This window comes from Sarcophilus harrisii, chromosome 2 (genome assembly GCF_902635505.1).
Source record: "Sarcophilus harrisii chromosome 2, mSarHar1.11, whole genome shotgun sequence".
NCBI classification, from domain to species: domain Eukaryota; kingdom Metazoa; phylum Chordata; class Mammalia; order Dasyuromorphia; family Dasyuridae; genus Sarcophilus; species Sarcophilus harrisii.
The window spans coordinates 476,638,644-476,658,796 of NC_045427.1; the positions used below are offsets into that span (position 1 = coordinate 476,638,644).

Genomic DNA, 20,153 nt, shown 5'->3' on the forward strand with positions numbered 1-20,153 from the left:
CATGACCCACACCCTATTTTACTCATTTGGGTATTTTATTTTGTGAAATATTCATCTACTTCTTTTAAGTTCTCATATTTACTAGCATAGAATTGCTCCAAGTTCTTATGTTCTAAAATCCTTTCTAATTCTATCATTCTCAGTTCTATGACCCAAAGTTCCCTCCAGCCCACTCTAGCAACAGGACTGGGGGATTCCAAGATGCCATGGTCCCAGACCGTTCCCTAAGTGAACGAACCCTCAGATTCCCAATGCCTCATCTGCGAGTAAAAAAGAAGAAAGATCAGGTGACCTAGAAATGCTGTTCTGAGTATCCAGCTTGGAGCAGGGCTCCCCAGTTTCTGTTCAGCTATTGTATCTAGGTTTGATGCACAAATCAGGCAGGGAACCAGCAGCTGGATGGCTGACTCCCATTTAGGCCCTAAAATGTACCAAGAAGCCTGTCGGTGTCAGGAATCCTGCATGTCAGAGCAGGAGAAGTTTCAAAGGTGCCCGGAAGGCTCTGACACCATTCAGTTGATGATAAAAGTTGGAATGTTGTAGAATTATGTGGTGGTTTTTTTTTTTTTTTTTTTTTTTTTTAGCTCTTCTCACACTTTTTCCACCAACTGCAGACAGATTTAGCCGGCTCAATTAATTAGCTAGTGTTTATAAAGTGTTTGAAGGATTTTTTTTAAAAGCGCTACATAAGTGCCAAGTATTATTTTAATCTGTTTACCAAGGAAGGGTAGTTTTTTCCCCCCTCTCTCCCTCCTCCCTCTCTCTGCATGTTCTGTTTAGGGAAAGGCTTGTTAAAAATCCTCCATGTGGCGTTCTCAGTCACTGTGCTCTCACTATCAAACCAAACCCCACGATTTCCCATCTCCTCCCAGGGTCTTGGCAGGGAGAGCCACTGCTTACAGAGGGCTTCAAATTAGCTGGCGGAGGGACCCAGCAGAGAGCCAGTGTGGCCTTCTGCTCTCATTTCCCATAATCCTCATGGTGTCCTTCTCTCGTGGGTCCACATCCCTCGCTGCTAAAATAATGAAGCTAAAACTTATGTTTCCCAAAAACCAGACTCCTACAGGATGGGCATCTCACTGACACTTCTGTTGAGACTGGGAGCCAGTCCCGTCTCCATAGAAGCGCCTCAGTGTGTGGAGGGGCTCTCAAAGCGCCCTATTGAGCAGAACCTCGTTGGATGCCTCCAATGGAAGGGATCACACAATGGACACCAAAGGGAAAACGGGGTGAGGGGGGATGGAATACCACCTCGGAGACTGAGTAAACTCAAAGAGCTAAGGGGAAATAGGAGACTGAGGTGGGCATCCTGCCCAACAATTCAGCTGGACTTGGAGAGTGCCCCGGGCTTTAAGTCGTTTCAGAACCAACCCTCCCAAGGCCCATTTTCATTCCCACCTCCTCCAGGGGACCTTTGCTCATCACTCCTGCCCATGGGAAGCTCTTCCTCCTCTGGAGGAATAATATTCATGGAGGGAAAAGCAGCTAGATGGCACAGTGGATAGAGTGCTGGGCCTGGAATTAATAAGACCTGACAGGCCAATCTAGCTTCAGAACTAGCTGGGTGACTCTAGGCAAGTCACTTCACCCTGTTTGCCTCAGTTTCCCCATCTATAAAATGAGTTGGAGAAGAAAATAGCAAGCCATCCCAGGGTCTTTCCTAAGAAGATCCCAAATGGGATCACAAAATGTCAAACACAATTGAAAAACAACAAACAAAAGCAGTTTGGTACAATCAAATATTGGAGTCTTCAGACCAAGGTTCCAAGGCTGACTTGGATATGGTTTAGCTGCATGTGATCTCCAGCAAGTCCCCAGCCTTCTCTGGGACGCTTGTTTTCTCATTTGCAGAACTCAGAAGGTACATTTTGATCCTACATACAATACTCATTAGCTGTAGATAATTTCTCCTCTGGGGGCCTCAGTTTCCTTATCTGACTAGGTGATTTCTAAGCTTCTCCCAGCTTAGATTCTGATTTTCTAGCTCTGATATTCCATGAGTCGATGCTGATTAAAAAGAATGCAAGAATGAATGAAATCTGTATTTCCCCCAGCACATAACCTCTGCCCTCCAGGGCTCAGGTAGTCCATGTCTCTGGCAGCCAGGGTTAATGCACTGACTTGATCTGATGGGAGCGGGCCTGAGGTTCTATGCAAGATCAATAGTTTAAATAGAGCAGCCTCATAGGTGAGCCTCTGAGGATCTGGCCAGATAATACAGCTCAGCTTTCCTGTTCAGCTTAGCGCAGAGCAAGAGAGGACATCATGGAATCATTACAGACTCCCAGAAAGAAAGGATTGCAAAGACTTTCTGAACTCCCCCTCGCCCCCCCCACACCACAGTATTAATGAGCGGCGTCGACTCGGTGCTTCCAGGTGCCCAAAGCACTTTATATACATGATCTCATTTGATTCTTACCACCATTCAGGGAGGCAGAAGCTATTTTTATCCCTATTTTACAGAAAAGAACATTGAGGCTGAATCATTCGGCCAGAGTCATGATGTTAGCAAGGGGTAGTGATGGCATTTGTTAGTTCAAATGTAGCCCCCATTCAGTCCATCGCACAGTCCGTCTGAAGACCCCCAACAGCAGGGAACTCACCACCCCCTCGGGCAGCCCATTTCACTAAACTTCAATCCTTAGAAAAATTTCCCTAAATCTGTCTCTGCAACATCCACTCCTATTGTTTCTCTGCCCCTCAAGTCTGCCCCAATTCTGCCCACAGGCAGGCCGGCCAGCTGCCTACAGGGTGGGGCTTCGTTTTTCACAATGAGGAGTCTGGACTACGTTCCTTCCCACTCTGACATCTGGGATTTAGAGATGCTCCAGGGATGCCCCAATGAGGGGAGAAATTCAAATACTCCTGGGAGAAGGAAGCTCAGACTCATACTGAGATAGACATGACTCGCAGCAAGTCCTTTTCCAGAGAAAGGAACGAGGTTTTGATGAGGGAAGTAGGTACGGTGATGAAGAGTAATTCTGGGTAACAAGGAACCCAACTGGTAAAGCCAGAGAATGTCAAACAGGGGCCCTGCCGTCAGCCCTTTCATTTCACATCAGCCACAGTGGTGAAACTCAGAGCCGGGCCTCTGCTTCTCCTACGGGCCTTTCTCATCCTGTGACTCATCTTCCACCCTGGCAGAGGATCTTGGGAATGGCCATGCCCCATGCTGGGATACCTGCGGCAGATCAGCATGGGGCTGCTGCTGTCCTGGGAGGCAGCTGTGTAGCAACAGCTCTGGAGCGGGAGCCTCTGTGCTCATTAGCTCACCTGGCTGCTTTCCAGCCTCGGTGAGTGATTCGGGCACACCTCTGAGGGGGACTGGGCCAGGAGCTCCTGCTGGAATCTGCTCTCCTCTAGAACTCTGCCCTGCCAGCGTCTGGTACTGGCTGCCCCTCTCCTCTGGGTTATGGTCGGGCTTCCTCCTGGGACAACTCTCTGGGCAAATGAGTCATTTCTTTTATGTTCCTGGGAAAAGCGGAGTTCCCTTGTGAGAAGTCCCTTCCCCGCTCCGTAAAAGGCTCAGGTTAATCTAGTGTTCAGGACTGTGAAGTCAGTCTCTGAACTTGTCTTCAGCAAGCATTTATATATAAAACACTTTAGGGCTGGCAAAGTGCTTTATAAATTTTATCTCATTTGAGTCTCACAACAACCCTGTCAGCCAGGGGCTAATATCCCCATTTTACAGATGAGGAAACTGAGGCTAGCTAATTTGATGGCTGGAGCAGCTTTCGGACTCCCCTACTTTGAGATTCTCCACTTAGGCCATTTAGCTCCTTCTAGGAGCTCCCTGCTTGGTTCTAATGTTCTGACTGTCCTACATTAGTTAAGTGGGAACATCCCACTAGTGAAAGTGTGCATGTCGGGGCTGAAGCAGGTCCTGGGCCGGTCAAATGAACAAGAATTAAGAGCTTCTGATGAGACCTGATCTGGCCCTGGGATTCCTCCCTGAGGGGGATGTGTTTCAGTGACTTGGTCGGCATGGAGCGGCAGAGGAAGCAGGTAAGATCCCGACCCCTCCACCTTGCTTGGGACAGCTCCTCAAAGGTCCAAAACAGAAGGCAGCCCACCTTGGACTCCTCAAGAAGCATGGTGCGGAGGAAGGAGCCCTGGTATCAGAGCCACAAGACCCGGTTTTAAGTGCCAGCCCTGCCACTAATTAAACTGGGTGGTCCTGGGCAAGTCACACTTACTTTTCCTGTAAAATGTGCAAAATGTGGATTGCAACGCTCAGCCCCCTGACTTCACAGAACGGATGTCAGCAGAGTGTTTTGTAAATTATAAAGTGAAATAGAAATTGGAGCCACAATGATTAGCCGTGGGGCCCTTTCCGCGAGTAACCAAAGCACTTCTAGCCGGCTACCCTTGGGGAATGAATGGATGAGTACTCTGGTACAGGAGAAGACTAACAGGGCCTGGTGGTGGCAGCAGCTGGCATCCTGCTTCTGAGCTGGCATTAATGAGAAATCACTCAGGGAAATCAACATCTACCACTTTAAAACTGTGAAGTGAGCAGACAGGCTTCCACGGAATGATAATGCTGGGGGTAGCGGGAGCAGGTGCGGGAAGCTAGACTCTCTAGCTTTAAATAGTCACACCTGTCCTGCTTTCAGGGAGAGCTTGCTGGCTACTTTCCGGCCGGCAAAAAGCTCAGGAGGCAGTCATCTCAGTCGCCACTCAAAGCTCTGCTCCGACGCCTCCTCCGAGAAGCCTTCCCAGAAAATTTGGCTGCCACTGACAACTCTTCCTCCTTGGCATGAATTTTGTTCAGATTTATTGCTTTTTAATCAGAGAAATTGTCTTTAACAATGACAAAGGGTGCCTTCTCTGCTGAGGGAGGCTGCCTGGGAGCAATGAGAATTTAAGCGAGATTCACCCCAACCCCAAGGGTCAGAGGTGATTCCTGAACCACATTCTCCGGACTCAGGGCTTGGCTTTCTTTCTGTTACACTCATGCTTCTCATTCAGATTTATGTCATGTTAAAGGTGCACATTTCTATTGGGTGGTTAGCCCCAAGCCTTAGCCAGGAGCCAAGTGTTGGCTAAACTCTGCACCTCTCAAAGCTGGGCTGGCCTTGTTCACAGTCAGCATGGCCGCCGTGGCTGGGCCGGCCACCTCGGGACAAGGACGGACCTCTCCCTCTGTCTGCTCGTCCCCAAATTTGTGCTCCCGACGCCGGTGCTCCAGCGGGCATGGCTGGGGCTCCCTTTTCCTTTAAGGAAAAACTTGGGTCCCAGAGAGCTGAATGTTTCATGAAAGAGAAAGATGACGCAGAATCAAAGGGAGGAGGGCAAAGCTCATCAGAGCTGGAAGACCCCCAGCTACCCCATTCATTTTACAAAAGCAGAAAGGGGGTGACTTGTCCAGGCCACACAGCTAGCAAGTGGTGGAGCCAGGAGCACAGACTCGAAGTCCAAGGTCTGCGCTCTGCTGTCTCAGTAAAGACGGGGTGAGAGTCTGGGCCGCCGGGGCTGCCGCAGCTGAGAATCACAGACTCACTTGGGGAGTTCTAATCCAGCCCCGGACATTCCAGCTGAGGGACCCTGAGCAGGTCACTTAATCTGCTCTTCCTCTGTAAAATAAAATCAACCTCTCCAATGTTTCTGCCAAGAAAACCCTCAGCCAGGTCAGGGAAGAGTCAGACATGACTGAAAATAATTAAAGAACAATGTGGTTTCCTTGGCTCAGAGAATCCCTGGAACACACCTTTTCCCGACGCCTCGTCTGTGTCTGCCATGAGGGGTTAAGTGACTTAGTCATGGTCACAAAGTCAGGATGAATCAGAGGCAAACCCTGAACCCAAGTTTTCTGGCCCTGAGACTAGTGCTCTACTCCCAGTTCTCTCAAAACAATAACATTTAATAGCATTTCTGTTTTCCTTTCCCAAACTCTGAGAAAGGGTAACTTCAGAAATGTGAACCCATTTCACAGATAAGAAAACTGAAGCTCAAGAGAAATTAAGTGATCTGTACCCAGCCAGTAAGTATCACAGCCAAGTCTCCGGATAACCAGATATCTTAACTCTAAGTTAAATAAGGCACAGGTGTCAAACATCCAGCTCCCAGGCCTCATGACCTCTGAGTGAAGACTCACCTAGATTAAAATGTAATTGGGAAAACATTTAACTAAATAAATAAAAACACAGGAAGAACAAAGATAATGTATTGTGTTGTTTTCTAAATCAGCATGCAGCCTGAAAAACCCAAAGTGGCCCTATTTCTATTTGAATTTGACCTCTCTGACTTAATCGTTCTGTACTTCTGGGTATAACACATATGCATTTGTACCCATGTCTCGCACATGCAAAATCAACAGCCTGTGTGTTATTCCCATAAAGACTTTGTGGTTCAGCAAAAAGGCACTGGACCCTCAGAACCGGTCCTGGATTCTGACCCTGACCAGCGGGTATTCATGTACAAATCATTTCATGACTGAGACAGGTCAGAAGGACCTGGAAAGCCAGTGGGACCAAACTCTAGTCCACTCTTTCCCCCAATACACTCTTTTCACGATGAAATATATATTCATTTTACAGAAAAAAGAACTTTGTTTTTGGAGTCGAAAGAGGGCTGAGTTCAAATCTCACGCCTGTCACTTTCTACCTATGTGATCACAAGCAACACCCTCTTGATCAAAATATGTTAAGATCTCTATGAACTGAGAGAATGAAGTGGGTAGAACCAGTAAGACAATTTCTATAATAACAACTACATTATAAAGGGAAACAACTTGGAAAGACAAGGGAAGCCTGATCAATGTAATGACCCACCAGGAATTCAGAGGAACAATGTGCTCCCCACCTCTTGACAGAGAAGGGATGGAGTCCAGATGTAGATGCACATTTCCAGACACAAACAATGTGGTTTTTTTTTTTTTTATTGGCTTGACTATAATTTTTCTCTTTCTTTTTTCCAATTGTGGGGGATAGGGTGGGTTAAGAGAGTGAGGAAAGAAGGAAAAGAGAATCAATGAGGCATTTTTTTTAATTGAGAAGAACAAAAGGAAGACCAAAAAGAAGCACAGACAATCATGACAGCTTTGAAAGGCTGACCTTATATAATTAAAAAGAAAAGCAAGCCATACGTAATAGAGATCCGCAGTTTTATGGACAAACCCTCTTTTTCTGTTCTGTATGTTAATTGATATTTGTTAATCTAAAATAAAAATAACCTTTTAAAAAGTCACTTGACCTCTTGGTGCCTCATTTTCCTCATCTGAAAAATGGAGACAAATAATTCCTATAGTTCCTACCTCACAGAGTTGGTGTAAAGCTCATACGAGATGAAAAGACAAAATATTTATCTTTTCAGTATGATTACTGTTGTTTTTGTCAGCTAAGGGAGTAGATGGTCATGTGAAGTGGGTATGAGATCATGGAAAGAACATTGGACAAGCTGTTCAGAGACCTGGGTTTAATTTAATTCCAGCTCAGTGACTAAGCAGTTGAGAAACATTAATAAGAGACTTCTCCAGCCTTCATTTTCTTCTCCTGTCAGGGGCTGGATTCAACATATTTGAGCCTCTTCCATTTTTGCTACTCTTCTGTGGCCCAACACCTTCCAACTCCCGCATTAGGCTTCTGTGAGTTACAGCTGGGCTCTCAGAACTATGGTCAGTGAGGTTCTGTGATCACCACCCATCTGTCTCCACTATCTTTCCTGGCTCCAAAGTTCATTGCTCATTCAGAGATTCTAATTTACCTCCCTTTCATGTCCACCTGATCTTATCTCGTGGCCATGGCTCTAAGCCTTGGCCATCCACCAATGGCTCAAAACCAATGTGCTAGAAAATTTTAGACATAAAGAACCAATCCTCATCATTTCCAACTTCCAGCTCAGCTATTTTGCATCCCTCTGGACTGGGGGCCCAGCAGGGTAAATATATCTTGTAATAGGCTCAGCAAGGATGTTCTGTCCCAGGAACTCTGGAAGTTAACAGGAAAACACTTTCGGCTGTGAAAATAAATGTTTCCTTCATAGTTGCATGGATCTGGAACTCGTTTTGGTTCTCTTGTTCTGTGATAGTAACACTTCTCAGAAGAACTCTAGGGGATTGCTGTATGGCCCCTGCCCCATTTCACTGAACAACAGGAACACTTGAGAGAAAAATGCAGAGAAAGTGAGAATTTGGCTAACCAAATTAGCCAAACTGGTTTTTTTGTTTCCTTATTGGCAAAACGAGGGCATTAAACTAGATTTCCCAAGTCCCATCTTGGTCTGAAAAATTTATTCTAAATTTCTGTTTTCCAAGATCCCTTCTATCATAATCTAGAGCTAGAAAGGACCTCTATTCCAATCTCATTTTACAGATTTAAGAAACTGAGGCCAAGGAATTAAGCGACTTGCCCCTGATCATAAAGGGTCCGAGGTGACATTTGAACCCAGGACTTCTAACTCTAGAGCCTGAATATCTTTCATTATATAACTGATAGTCTTATGTGCCAAGATCCCTTCTAATCTCAATATTTTATTCTAGAGTCAACTGGTGGTACCGTATGTAGGGCACCAGGCCCGTTGTCAGGAAGACCTGAATTCAAATAGAGCTTCACATACTTACTAGCTCTTTGACTCTGGAAAAGTTACTTAATCTCCCTTTGCCTCAGTTTCCTTAACTGTAAAATGGGAACAATAATGGCACCTATTTCTCATTGAGAATCAAATGAGATAATATTTGTAAAAACCAAACCAATCTGGCATACAGTAGGTGCCATATAAATGCTCATACTCTCCCTTTCCTTTCCCTAGTATCTCTTAAAGTTGCATGTGTTCTAATGTCTCTCTAATGCTCTATGAATCCAGACCTTGTGAAAACTGCCATCTGTTCCAACCTCCATTTTCCCAGGAGATAACTGGAGGTAGGATGTTAGGAACATTGATTTGGAGCTAAGAGGGAGTTTAGAAGTCAATTAGTCCATCCAGCCTCAGACATGGTCTAGCTGTGTGATCCTGGTTAAGTCACTTAACATTGCCTTGGTTTTTCCATCTGCAAAATTACTATAGAAGGAAATAGAAAACCTCTCTAGTATTTCCGTGAAAAACAAACAAACAAACAAACAAAAAAAACAAACAAACTCCACTGGGGTCATGAAGTGTCAGACACGACTGAAAAAATGACTAAAACAACAACCACAGAAAGTCTAACCCTTGAGGAAACTGAGACCCGGAGAGATTAAGGTCAAATAAATAGCTAATGGCAGAACCAGGGCTTGGATCCTCTGACTCAAAACCCAACATTCTTTTCACTCTGCCATGTCACATCTCACCACATCACACTTTAACAGTCATAGAATTGTGTCACTAGAAGCAACCTCAGAGAACATCCAATCTCTAAATACTTCCAGTGACAGGGAACTCACTGCCTACTAGGGCTAATGATTCTCTGGCTAGATTCTGGTTATTACGAAGGCCTTCCTCATAACAGGCCAAAATCTCCCTTCACTTCACAGCTATACTATCTTTGCTAGGATTCTTTGCTCCCTCTCCCTCCCCCCACCAAGTAGGAAGGCTATGGAAACCTTTTTTCCCCCCCAAAAAAAGCCTAGAAGCCAATGGTTTGGGCATATTAAAAACAAAACAAAACAAAAAACCCAACAACTCAAAAAAAAAAAAAAAAAAAAAAAAAAGACCCTCGGCTCAAGATCCCACATAAGAAAATAACCTGTCGCTCTCAGCAAACCAAAGCAACGAGAACACAAGCTTGTTGGATTCATGTAACACTTTTAGAACTCCCTTCCTCCTCATCCACCTCCTCTCCATCTGCTGGAAAAAGGGCACAGAAAAACTACAGGAGGAATATTCCAGCTTTGGCTTCCCAAATTCCTCACACTGCTAGGACTCCTGGTGAGAAACCAGCTCCTGCTTGGGCCTGGGGCTCCCTCGTCAATGGGCTGGCTATGGTTAAGTCATACTCGATGTATTATTCATGCAGGCCAAGGGTCTGTCACTGTTTCCATGATCAGCTGGGGATTTCGGAGAAATGAACTGTAACTTAGTCATAAAACATTGCCTTGAGCTGAAACCCCTTCTATGAAGCTGCAATCACAGGGATTCCATGAATACCCTTCCCTGAGCACCCCAAACTCTGATGCCTTTTCAATTGGAGACATTTGCCAGGGCTGCACCCGGAGGAGCTGCGCTTGGGAGCCAGGAATTCCAAACCTTCCTCCAGCTCTGAGTCACTGAGAGAGTGATTTACCTCTGCTGCTACACACACAAGGTGCCACAAATGACTGGATGCCCCTTGCAGACTACCCAGGACAATCTGCTTGTGTGGCAGAGCAAGAAACTGAGATCCAGAGAGAAAAGAACCGTGTCCGTGCTCATGGAGTCAGTCAGATGCAGCACTAGAGCCTCTGTCTCCCAACCGCCAGTGCCTGTCTGTATTCAGAACCTAAATATCTGACCTGGAAAAGTCCTGGGAGGTCATTTGGACCCATCTCCCGACTCTGCTGAGGGTGCTAGAGTAGAGCCCTGGGTCGTACAATGGTATCACCAGAAACTTTAACTCATCAGTTTTCAACTCAATCTCATCCCAATCCAGGCTCTTTCCACAAGGGAATGGGGCTGGGCTTGGATTTAAGTCTACAGCAATGAACAGCTAATGACCAAAAAGCACTTAGAAAACATAATTGCTCAATCATAAATGAAAAATACCCCATCAGTTTAAAAATGCTTCTGATACACTGGTGGTAAAATTCTTTCTTCCCATGAAAGAGGAAATGAAATGAGGTCCAAGACTTAAGCAAATTAAACTGCTAGCAAAATGTCATGCTGCTGAGGAAATGTCAAAGGTCACTGTCAGGACCAAATCTCCACCTGTCGGCCAGATGCCAACTCAACCCCCACTTGGTCACAGAACGTAGCAGAAACTTAGCTCAAGAATGGACCGTGAATGCTGAATGAGAGAACATCAAGCATGGCAAAACACAAGTATGGAGAAACAAGGTGTTAGGACATAAAAACCAAATGATGCAAGATTCGGGAGCTCTGGGAATCTTAACCTGGGTCTGTGGATACCTAATGAGTCTGCGGGTGAATTTGTGGGGATCTATGAACTTGGAGAGAAAAGAAATTACATCTTTGTTTCCATTAACTTCTAACTGAAATTTAGCATTTCCTTCAGTTATTTGAAAACATTATTTTATAAAAGGAGCCCATAGGCTTCAAAATGAAGCCCTTTCTCTAAACCAACACTTCCAGAGGAAGAAACTGGGACTGAGGGAGGCGGGGTATGAAGATCATGGAAGAGTTGCCAACTGATTGACCCCCAAATCTCAGCTCTGGGAATCCAAGAGAGTGAGGAAATGGAAATCCTATCTCTTGAGCTACGCCATGGGAGCTATAATTGGTTTTGGACATTTTGGCTCTATTTGGTTCTAAGGACAAAGTTTATTTGTACCTCCCTAGAACCCCTCCTTGTGCACTGTGATGAGCACCACCTCCTTGTCCAAATTCATATGCTGAACCCTCAACAAGCCCACGTCATGTGATCCTGACAGGAATCACATGATCTTACTATTTTCAAGCGGTAATGGCAGGTTCTGCATCAGACACCAGCAGTCATTCATTTAGAAGCTGCCTTCCAAACGAGACATTTTATAGTTTCTCATTTGAACAAACCCAGTTTCGAACAAAAACTGTTTGCCTGTTCCCCCCACCTCCTCTGTCCCCTACCCTAGTCCCTTTTCTTGCCCTCTCATAAATTCACTGAACCAATGAATGTCAGAGATGAAAAGGAACTTAGCTAGATAAGCAAGCCCAAGTCCCTTGGTTTTCTGAGCCGAAGCTTGGAAAAGGATTTGAATTTGCCTAACGTTTAGGTGGGAGAGCTATAATTTGAACCCAGGTCTTCAAACTCCAACGCTGTTTCTACCATCTCATGCTTTATCCCTCCCAGGCTTGGATCAATAAAAAAAAATGACTCTGTGAGTCAGCCAAACCAGGTGAATTCTGTGCACCCACTCTGTCAGAAGGGAATCCCTGCATTGCTCTGAGGTTCAGGTTTTGCATCCTGGGCTTACTACAGAGAATGGAAGATACTGACAATGGGAGAGTGAGTTATGGTGGCCTTGCCTTAGAGGTAAAAATAGACAGTGACCATCCAACCCCTTCAATCCCATTCATCCTCTTCAGCAGAGAAATTTATCCTCTGTGAAAAGAATTAAGGCTCAAAAGATTTATTTATTGTAACGTTCATGCAGCCCCCTCCACGGTTTCCACTTTCTCAGCCTATTGATGCTGAATGGATTGGAACGGGAGTTTTATGATTTAATCTTTGCCAGTTTATAGATTGTTTTTATAGGCAAAGAAGGGAAGATTTGCTAGAAGGCTGTCATAGGAGAGGGGTGTTAGTATTCCAGGCGATGGTCACCCAAAATAAACAGGCAACCAGTCTTAACACTTGTTAATCAGCGTCACTGTCTGCTCGGCAGAACCAAATATATCCAAAGAGGCAAAGATCTGCAAGGGGCAACTCACGAGGCCCAGAGCTTAAAAATCCACCACTTAGGAAATTAACAAGTGGTCACTGAGGAAGAATCATGTCTTTTCCAGGCTCCGGAAAAGGATGGTCGGAGAGATAGCAAGAGAGTAACTCGGGAATTTCTAGGGCACATCTGGCCGGCTCGGGAAAGGTCAGATTTCAGATGTAATTCAGCAGGGTGACATGAAATACACAAATGTTCCAAGTCTTCCTTCCTCCCAGCACTGGCTCAACTTCCACCTCCTGAAATGTGTCTGCTGGCGTTTGTGATGAGGAGACCAGCCCTGAGGCAGGGGGAAAGCAAAACTGCATTTGGAGTCCAGGGTGGTGGGCTCAGCTCTGCCACTTACTGCCAGGGAAGTCTCCCTGGGCAAAGGACAGCGAATTCGTGTCTCTATCTGGAAAGTGAGTAGGGGGTAGGCTAAATAACTTCTCAGGGCTCTTCCAGCTCTAAATTTATGACCCCTTCTTTTAACTCACTCCCTTCTGCATCAGTATATGTGTATGGAGTAGAAAGACAGAGGGAAAGGAACCATGGGCTCCCTCAATGCAGAAAATTGTGAAGGCACAGCCAGAGATAGATATTAATCCACCTTCCTTCATCCCCTGCTTCAGACCTGAGATTCCTGCTTGCCTGAAAATATTCCAGATTCAGTGAGTCCCCAAAAGGGTAATGGCGTCATGGAAAGAACCCTAGTTCTACAGTAGAGGAGCCTGAGTTCAAATTCATCCTATGACCTTGGACAAACTGATGCCCTTCAGCCTCAGTTTCCTCATGTGTAAAATAAAGACGTTGGACCAGATGGCCTCTGTTATCACTTTTAATTCTATAATCCTAAGGTTCCTCAGCCTTTCCCAAGTCCCATTTCCTTCTATGCATCAACCCCTCTAGGAAGAACCTTGTTTTTAAAAGCTGGAATTGTAACATTCCTTTTTGCTTTGTGAAATTATTAGAATGAGAAATGCTCTTAGATCATATACAAACAACATGATATAATGTTCGAGCAGAAGAATAGAGTGTTAAGTCTGAGAGGGATTTTGCTAAATAGAGCACAAGCTGGAAGAAACCTTAGAACATGCAATATAGGATGTGTCAGTGCTGAAAGGAACCTTAGGATACAGAATATTAGAGGAAAAAGCAATCTTGGAGAATATAATCCAACTTCCTCATTTAAAGAGGAGTAAACAGTCATTGATGGGGAAAAGCGACTTGTCACACATTGAGAAAACAATATGAAAATATGATGGTCTTTATACCCACTAAGGAGCCAGCACCCTGGTCGTAATACAGTGGCTCTTTAGGAGTGGAGTTTACTGATATATTGGTTGGGAAGGAAGGCAGAAGGAGGTAGCAGAATCACATGAAACAAGACAGAAAAATAGGGAAAAAAGAATGGGAACATCAGATGCTATGCTTTCACTGACCACAAGAAAAAGTCACAGTATTTCAAGAAAGTGTGGGTTGTTGTTCCCTCTGGAGTCTCCCCCTCCCCACCACCCATTCAAATCTGCCTTCCATGCCCCAGACACTAATGAAAATGAAATCCAGGGTTCCTCAGCTGAGGTGAAAGAGATCCCTTCTTTCTTACATCAAAACAGTCACCCTTTCTGGTCATGTGATGGGGGGGGGGGAAGAGGGAGAGAAAGAAGAGAGAGAAGGGGAGAGAGAGAGAGAAACAGAGATAGACAGACAGAGAGACAGAGACAGAGAGAAAATGTTTGAACCCTCCTAGGTTCAGTACAGCAAATCCCCCTGTATTCCCAAAGGGAGGTTCTGGCAAGGGGGTAGCTGAGAAGGGAGGGGTACGGGATGTGTGTGTATTGGGGAGGATTGGGGGGGGTATAAAAGCACAGTCATTAGGTCAGGTTAGAAAGCACCGCAGTAGAAGTCTGACAGTAGGTAGCAAGGTGGCCCTTCCTCTTAGAGAAGGATGGAAGCCGTTTGGTATGAAGGGTTTGAGGAGGCCCCAGGAGTTCGTAATTAGGGGCTAAACCTTTTGCCAGCTCCAATTTCTGCTAGGCGCCTCTGGCCTTCTCACCTGTATCCATCCCTGTGCCTACAAATCTAGAATGTAAGCGCTGAAAGAGCCCTCGGGTCCAAGCCCCTCTTACAGATGAAGAAATAGAGGTTTGGAAAGGGAAAAGGACTTGCCAAAGATAACGTAGCAGGGAAGCAGCAGATCTGAACCCAGTTCTGACTCCGAGCCCCGTGCTCTTTTCTAAATACTCAATCCTCCTGTGCCCAACATAGCAGAATGCCTGGAAAACATTCCCACTGTGTGTGTTGAAGAGGGGGGACGACTGGGGAGGGGAGAGCAGGAGGGAGGGCAGACTGCAGAGAGAGAGAGGAGGAGAAGGAAGGAAGGCGGGAGGGAGGGGGAGAGGGAAGCTCCCAAACTGCCACCCCAAAATGCACACGTTGGAGACACCTGGCAGCAGGTGAGCCTCGTCACTTACCTGACCAGCTATGGGACGCTGCCAGGAGCAGGAAGAGCAGGGAGCAGGAGCAGGAGCGGAGCCGGCGAGAGCCGCGGGCAGGCTCCATGGGGCTCTGCTGTGGGGAATCGAGGGGAGAGCGGCAAGTGAGCGAGGAGCGAGCCCGGTGCGGGCAGCCAGACGGGTGGATGGAGCAGAAATATGACAGTCTTCTACCTTTCCCTCCCTCGCCCCTCCCCCGTCCCTTCTCCTCTCTCCTCCGCCCCTACGTCCCTCTTTCCCCTCCTCCTCCCAAACCAGAAAAGGGAACCGACCTGGCGCAGCAAGAGAGATGCCACGCCGCGGCTATTTTTGAGAAGCCCTCATGTGCGAGGGGGAGGAAAGGGGAAAGGAGGGTGAAAGGAGAAAAGGGGGAAGAGGGAGAAGGAAAGATGGGGGGAGAGAGAGGATGGAGGGAGTAAGGATGAGGGGAAGAGAAGATGGGGGCGAGAGACAAAAAAGGAGAGGAGATAGGGAAGGAAGGAGCGAAAGAATGGAGGGGGGGAGAAAAGGAGGAGGGAGAAAGAGGGAGGAGAGAGGGAGAGACAGAGTCAGCCAGACAGACAGACCCAGAGCTGAAGAAAGGGGAGGTAACTTGGGAGCAAGGGAGGGAAGACCTGGACATGAGAGAGGAGAGAGACAGCGGCAAAGGAAGGAAAGAAGAAAGAGGAGAGGGGAAGAGAGAAAAGAGAGGAAGAGGGGAAAGAGGCAGAGCGAGCGAGAGACTGAGAGATGGAAGGGGTGGGGAGGAGGAGTGCGTGTGTGTGAGTGTGTGTGTGTGTATCCGCGCGCGCGCGGGAGAGTGTGCCGGCTGCACTGACCTGGTCAATCTTGGCCGTGGTACCCGTGCGCTGCTCAGGAGCCTTTCCCAAACACTCGGGGAAATCGGCCGCCTGGCACAGGCAGTCACATAGTCCGTCCGCCCGCCACCCCCACAGCGGCTCAGCCCTCGCGCTCCCGAGTCTGCGCCGGTTTTCCCCCAGCCGCACCTACAATAGCCCGGGATTGGGGCCGCTCCAGCCCCGCGCCCTCCCGGAAGCGCGCAGCTGCCCGCTCCCTTGCTCCAAAAGGCTTCCTTTTCCCTCTTGTTCAGTCCCGCTTCCCCCAGCAGGGTCCTCCTCTTCCTCCTCCCCTTCCTCTCCGGCTGCTGCCTTTCCTCTCTCGATTCCTCCGATAACGTCTCCCAGCACCCCCACTCCGCCGTTGCCTAGCATTCGCAACTAAATGGGGCTCGGTTTTCAACAATGTACCAGTTCAGAAAACCTCCCCCCCCCCCCCCCCCCCCCCCAGCCATCCCGAGAAGGCTCAGCCCGGGATGGATTTAAGGTAGTTTAAAAGGCAACTGGTAGGAGTAACGGGAGACAGAGGGCACTGCTACACTTGGAGCAAACTTGTTTTTGTAGGGTCATCTCGGTGTGCCTTAAACATTGTTCTCTTAAGGTGGACTGGGAGAGTTGGCCGGCCTACCTTCCTGGCCCTGGGGAACCCTTCCAGCGAGTCGGTGCCCCATGCAGTAGTCCTGGGCCGAGCCGAAACGGGCCTCCCGGGCTTCCCAAGCCCGCCTTTCCCAGGGGCATCCCCGCCGCCCCTAGGCCATCCTTCTCATCCCCGTCTGAATTTAGATGTGAGAAGCAGCTTAGGCAGCCGGGGCTAAGGACCAATAAGCGATGCCCTCATTTTACAGATAAGAAACTTTGAACTAGACAAGTAAAATGACTTCTCCAAGATCACAAAAGGTATGTAGAGATGCTCAAGCCTGACCCCCGCGCTCCTCGGGCCTCCGACTCTGCAGGGCTCCTTCCCCATTGCCTCCCCACTTTTCCTCCAGCCAGAACAACGAAGGGCCCCTTCCTCCTTCCCTTCCCGCCCTCCCCTCCCCCCATGGCTGTTTATTTCAAAGCTTTCCTGAGGTGGAAAGAGAGATGGAAGAGCGGGAAGTGTGTATGTCGGGAGGGGGGAAGGGAGGAAGGGTAGGGTGATAGGGACAAAAATAGAGTGTGTGTAGGAAGGACTTCAACACCGTTTGGAAAAGAAGCAGAAGGGAAAGGAAGAGAAGATGGAGAGAAAGGAGAAGAGGAGGTGGGGTAGGGAAGCAACGGATGGCAAGCTGGGAGAGTAAAAAGGGATGCCTTACTTATAGCTAGAAATGATGTATGTCCTCACCTGGTGGAGGGCCAGATCATCCCAGGTGAGTCATGCGGCAAGGAAGTCAGACTCAGAAAGTAGAATCAAGTTTACACTTGATTCCTGGCTCTAAAAATCTAGGTTTTAGGCTAGGTTAGAACTCTGGACTCCAGTCCATTCTGCAGATGTGATGGTGACTGAAGATGATGTCTTTGTGACCCTGTGATCTTTCCCCTTTCTGGGCCTCGGTTCCTTCACCTGGGAAAAAAAAAAAAACAAACAGGGAGGGAGAAATGAGATAATTTCCAAGATTGTTTCATAGTTTAATGTTTCCTAGTCATGTGACTATGCTCAAGTCACTCCCCTGCCTACCTCTGAAGGTTTTGAGCAAAGTGTTCTGTAAAGTTGAAAGTGTGTTTTAAATGCAATCTATTATCAATGACATCAATCTATGATGTTTTGATGAGGAAAGGGTAGCTGAGAGAGGATGAGAACAGGACTGAGAAACCTTGATTACCATTAAAAAAAATTTTTTTTGGAGAAAATCCGATTCTATATTGATAACTGGCAGAAGAAGGGGTTGGAAGAAGTAGGAGGAAAAAAGTTAAGCCAAGATCAGGAAATTGATTTATCCAAGATCATACTGTGAGTTAATGTCTGAGCTGGAACCCAAACCTGGCTTTCCTGATTTCTACTTCATTTCTTGTCCTGTGCTAATATCTGAAGGTCAGTGGGAATTGTGGAAGCTGAAAATGGTTGTTGGGAGTGTTAGTTAAGTTTTGAATATAAATTACGAGAAGCGTGGAGATTTCTGGGTAGCATGTGAATTGAAAAGGAAACTAATTTTCCATCTCTTGGGAAAAGTCTTTCTTATCTGTTCTGAGAACATGTCAACTAGACTGGTGATGTAGTGGAAAGACACCCCCTCACACCTTAGATTCAGGTGCTATAGTGGATGGAGATCTGGTCCTGGAGTCAGAAAGACCTGAGTTCAAATCCAAAATCAGGTTCTTGCTAGTTGTGTGATCCTGGTCAAATCATTTAACTTCTGTTTGCTTCCCTTTTCTCTTCCTCCTCTTTTTCTCCTCCTTTTCTGGCTCTTCTTCCCTTTCTTTCTTGAACAAGTGGCTTTCTCCTCTCTCAGCCTTATTTTTCTCATCTGTAAAATGGAAATCATATTATGGCATACTTCATAGGATGTTTGTGAGAAAAGCAACTCGGAAATCAAAATAACATCAAAAGTGTGAGTCATGATTACTATTTCCTGACAGGAAGAAATTGAGAACTGCCACAATGAAATCAGTCTGATAATATCCCTGGGCTCCAACTTGGCTGATACCTGGATGTTTGGATGACTTTGTGGGATGGGAGAGAGCTTTCCCAGAAGACTAAATTGCTGTAGACTTTTAACAGGATTTAGAATTGGAAGGGATTTTAGAGATCATCTCAGTCTGGGCTCTATGAACTTGTTGAAGTAGTTTGATGACTATATTTCAATATAATTGGTTTTCTTTGCAATCCTGCTATTTTATTTTATGCATTTAAAAAACATTACTCTGAGAAGGAAGTTAAAGAAGTCTACTATGTGGAGAAGGTTGTGAACCTTTGATGCTCTACCCCAGTGGTTCTCAAAATATGGTCTAGAGAATCCTGGGGATCTCTGAAACCCTTTTAGAGGATCTACAAATTCAAAAATAGTTTTTATTTCCAATATGGTAAATGCCTATAAATATAATCCAGATAAACAAAAATGCTTTGGAGATATCCTCAATAATTTTTAATAGGATAAAGATACTGAAGACAAAAGTTTGAGAACCATTGCTCCACTCCATTGAAAAGACCAGGAAACTGAGTCCTAGAGAAAGCCATGAGGATCTAGAGATAAGTTTCAAACCCAGGTCTTCTGATTGCAAATCCATTGTTCTTTCTGCTGAGACCTCAGTATCAACCCTCCCAAACTTCCGAAAGATCTACCCTCACCAAGATGCAAAACACACACAGACACACACACACCAGGAAGGGATTAGGAGGCCTGGGGGATTAGTATGGGATGATAATCACACCACCTGCTATTTATTTATAAAAAGCCCCTTTCTTTAGGCAGTTCTCAGGGCATTGCAGAGGGGCTTCCTTCCTTCTTACCAGCTCTCTGGACAGTAGGAAGCTGGCGTTTTGTGCCAATACTCTTGGCTCCAGAACAAATTTTTCCCAAATTGTGTATAATTAGCACTGACTGTTTGCAAGTCACCTTTTCTGAGAGGTAGAGAGATATAATGGCCCAATGAAAAACAGTTTCTGCTTTCAAAGATCTTATTGTTGGGTGAGTGAATCAACGACTCAAGAATGTATTTAGTGCTTACCATGTACAAAGCTCTGGGAACACAAACAGAAAAGTCAGATGGGCCCTGCCCTCAAGAAGCTCTCATAGGGGTGTACGCTTTGGCTACAGGTCAGACAGAAAGGTCCCGTGGTGCAGCGGCAGAGCAGATGGTCAGACCTCTTCTCCAGTGACATTTCCATGAATGCAACCTTAACGGTCTGGGATGGAGTCGAGGACTTTGAGGGCAAGAACTGGGTCTTCGGGGGTAGGCTGGAGTAATTTGGGGAGCAGTTGCTCCAGGAGCTGCTTTCCAGGTGATGGCTGAGGCCCTGGTCTGGAAGCCCGGGTTCAGGGACCTGGGCTGTCTATATGGGGTCTGAAGAGCAGTGGTGGTCAGAGTGGCCGTTGGGGTTTGACTTGGTAAGCGCGTGCTGCCCCTTATCCCGCTCTTGGGGCATCTTGCTGCTTTTAGATTTTCCTGTCTGCCAGCTATCTGCCAGGGGCTATGTGACCCATACCTGTAAAACCTAATGCAAAACAGTGAAAGGGGTCTCAGAAAAACTGCTTTCTCTTCTAGGCCCAAGTTTCCCCAGCTACAAAGTGGACTAGTTAGTTCATAGCCCCTGCCAGCTCTAAAATGTGGCTGTTTCTACAGGTAATTAATACAAATTGTAGCCCTGGCTAGTGACTTAGAGGAGAGTTAAGGACCTAACTGGATTGTAATAATAATAATGTCTTTATACAGAGCCA

The 20,153-nt window shown here is 46.5% G+C and overlaps 1 protein-coding gene across 9 annotated transcripts in view; it reads right to left on the reverse strand.

Moving 5' to 3' along the window:
* The window catches only part of SIRPA (signal regulatory protein alpha), a 75,357-nt gene extending 58,710 nt beyond the window's left edge, over nucleotides 1-16,647 (reverse strand). Inside the window, exons 1-2 of one of the 9 annotated variants that reach the window (XM_031954617.1) lie at nucleotides 16,427-16,647; nucleotides 14,942-15,038 (exon numbers count right to left, since the gene is read on the reverse strand). In XM_031954617.1, the coding sequence (XP_031810477.1) occupies nucleotides 14,942-15,029 (88 nt within the window). In that variant the 5' untranslated portion in view covers nucleotides 15,030-15,038; nucleotides 16,427-16,647. Of the gene's footprint in view, nucleotides 1-14,941; nucleotides 15,039-15,234; nucleotides 15,346-15,780; nucleotides 16,210-16,426 lie in introns of those variants that run through there. The other 8 variants (XM_031954619.1, XM_031954616.1, XM_031954614.1 and 5 more) reach the window with 8 other exon arrangements.
* Nucleotides 16,648-20,153: the final 3,506 nt, after the last annotated feature.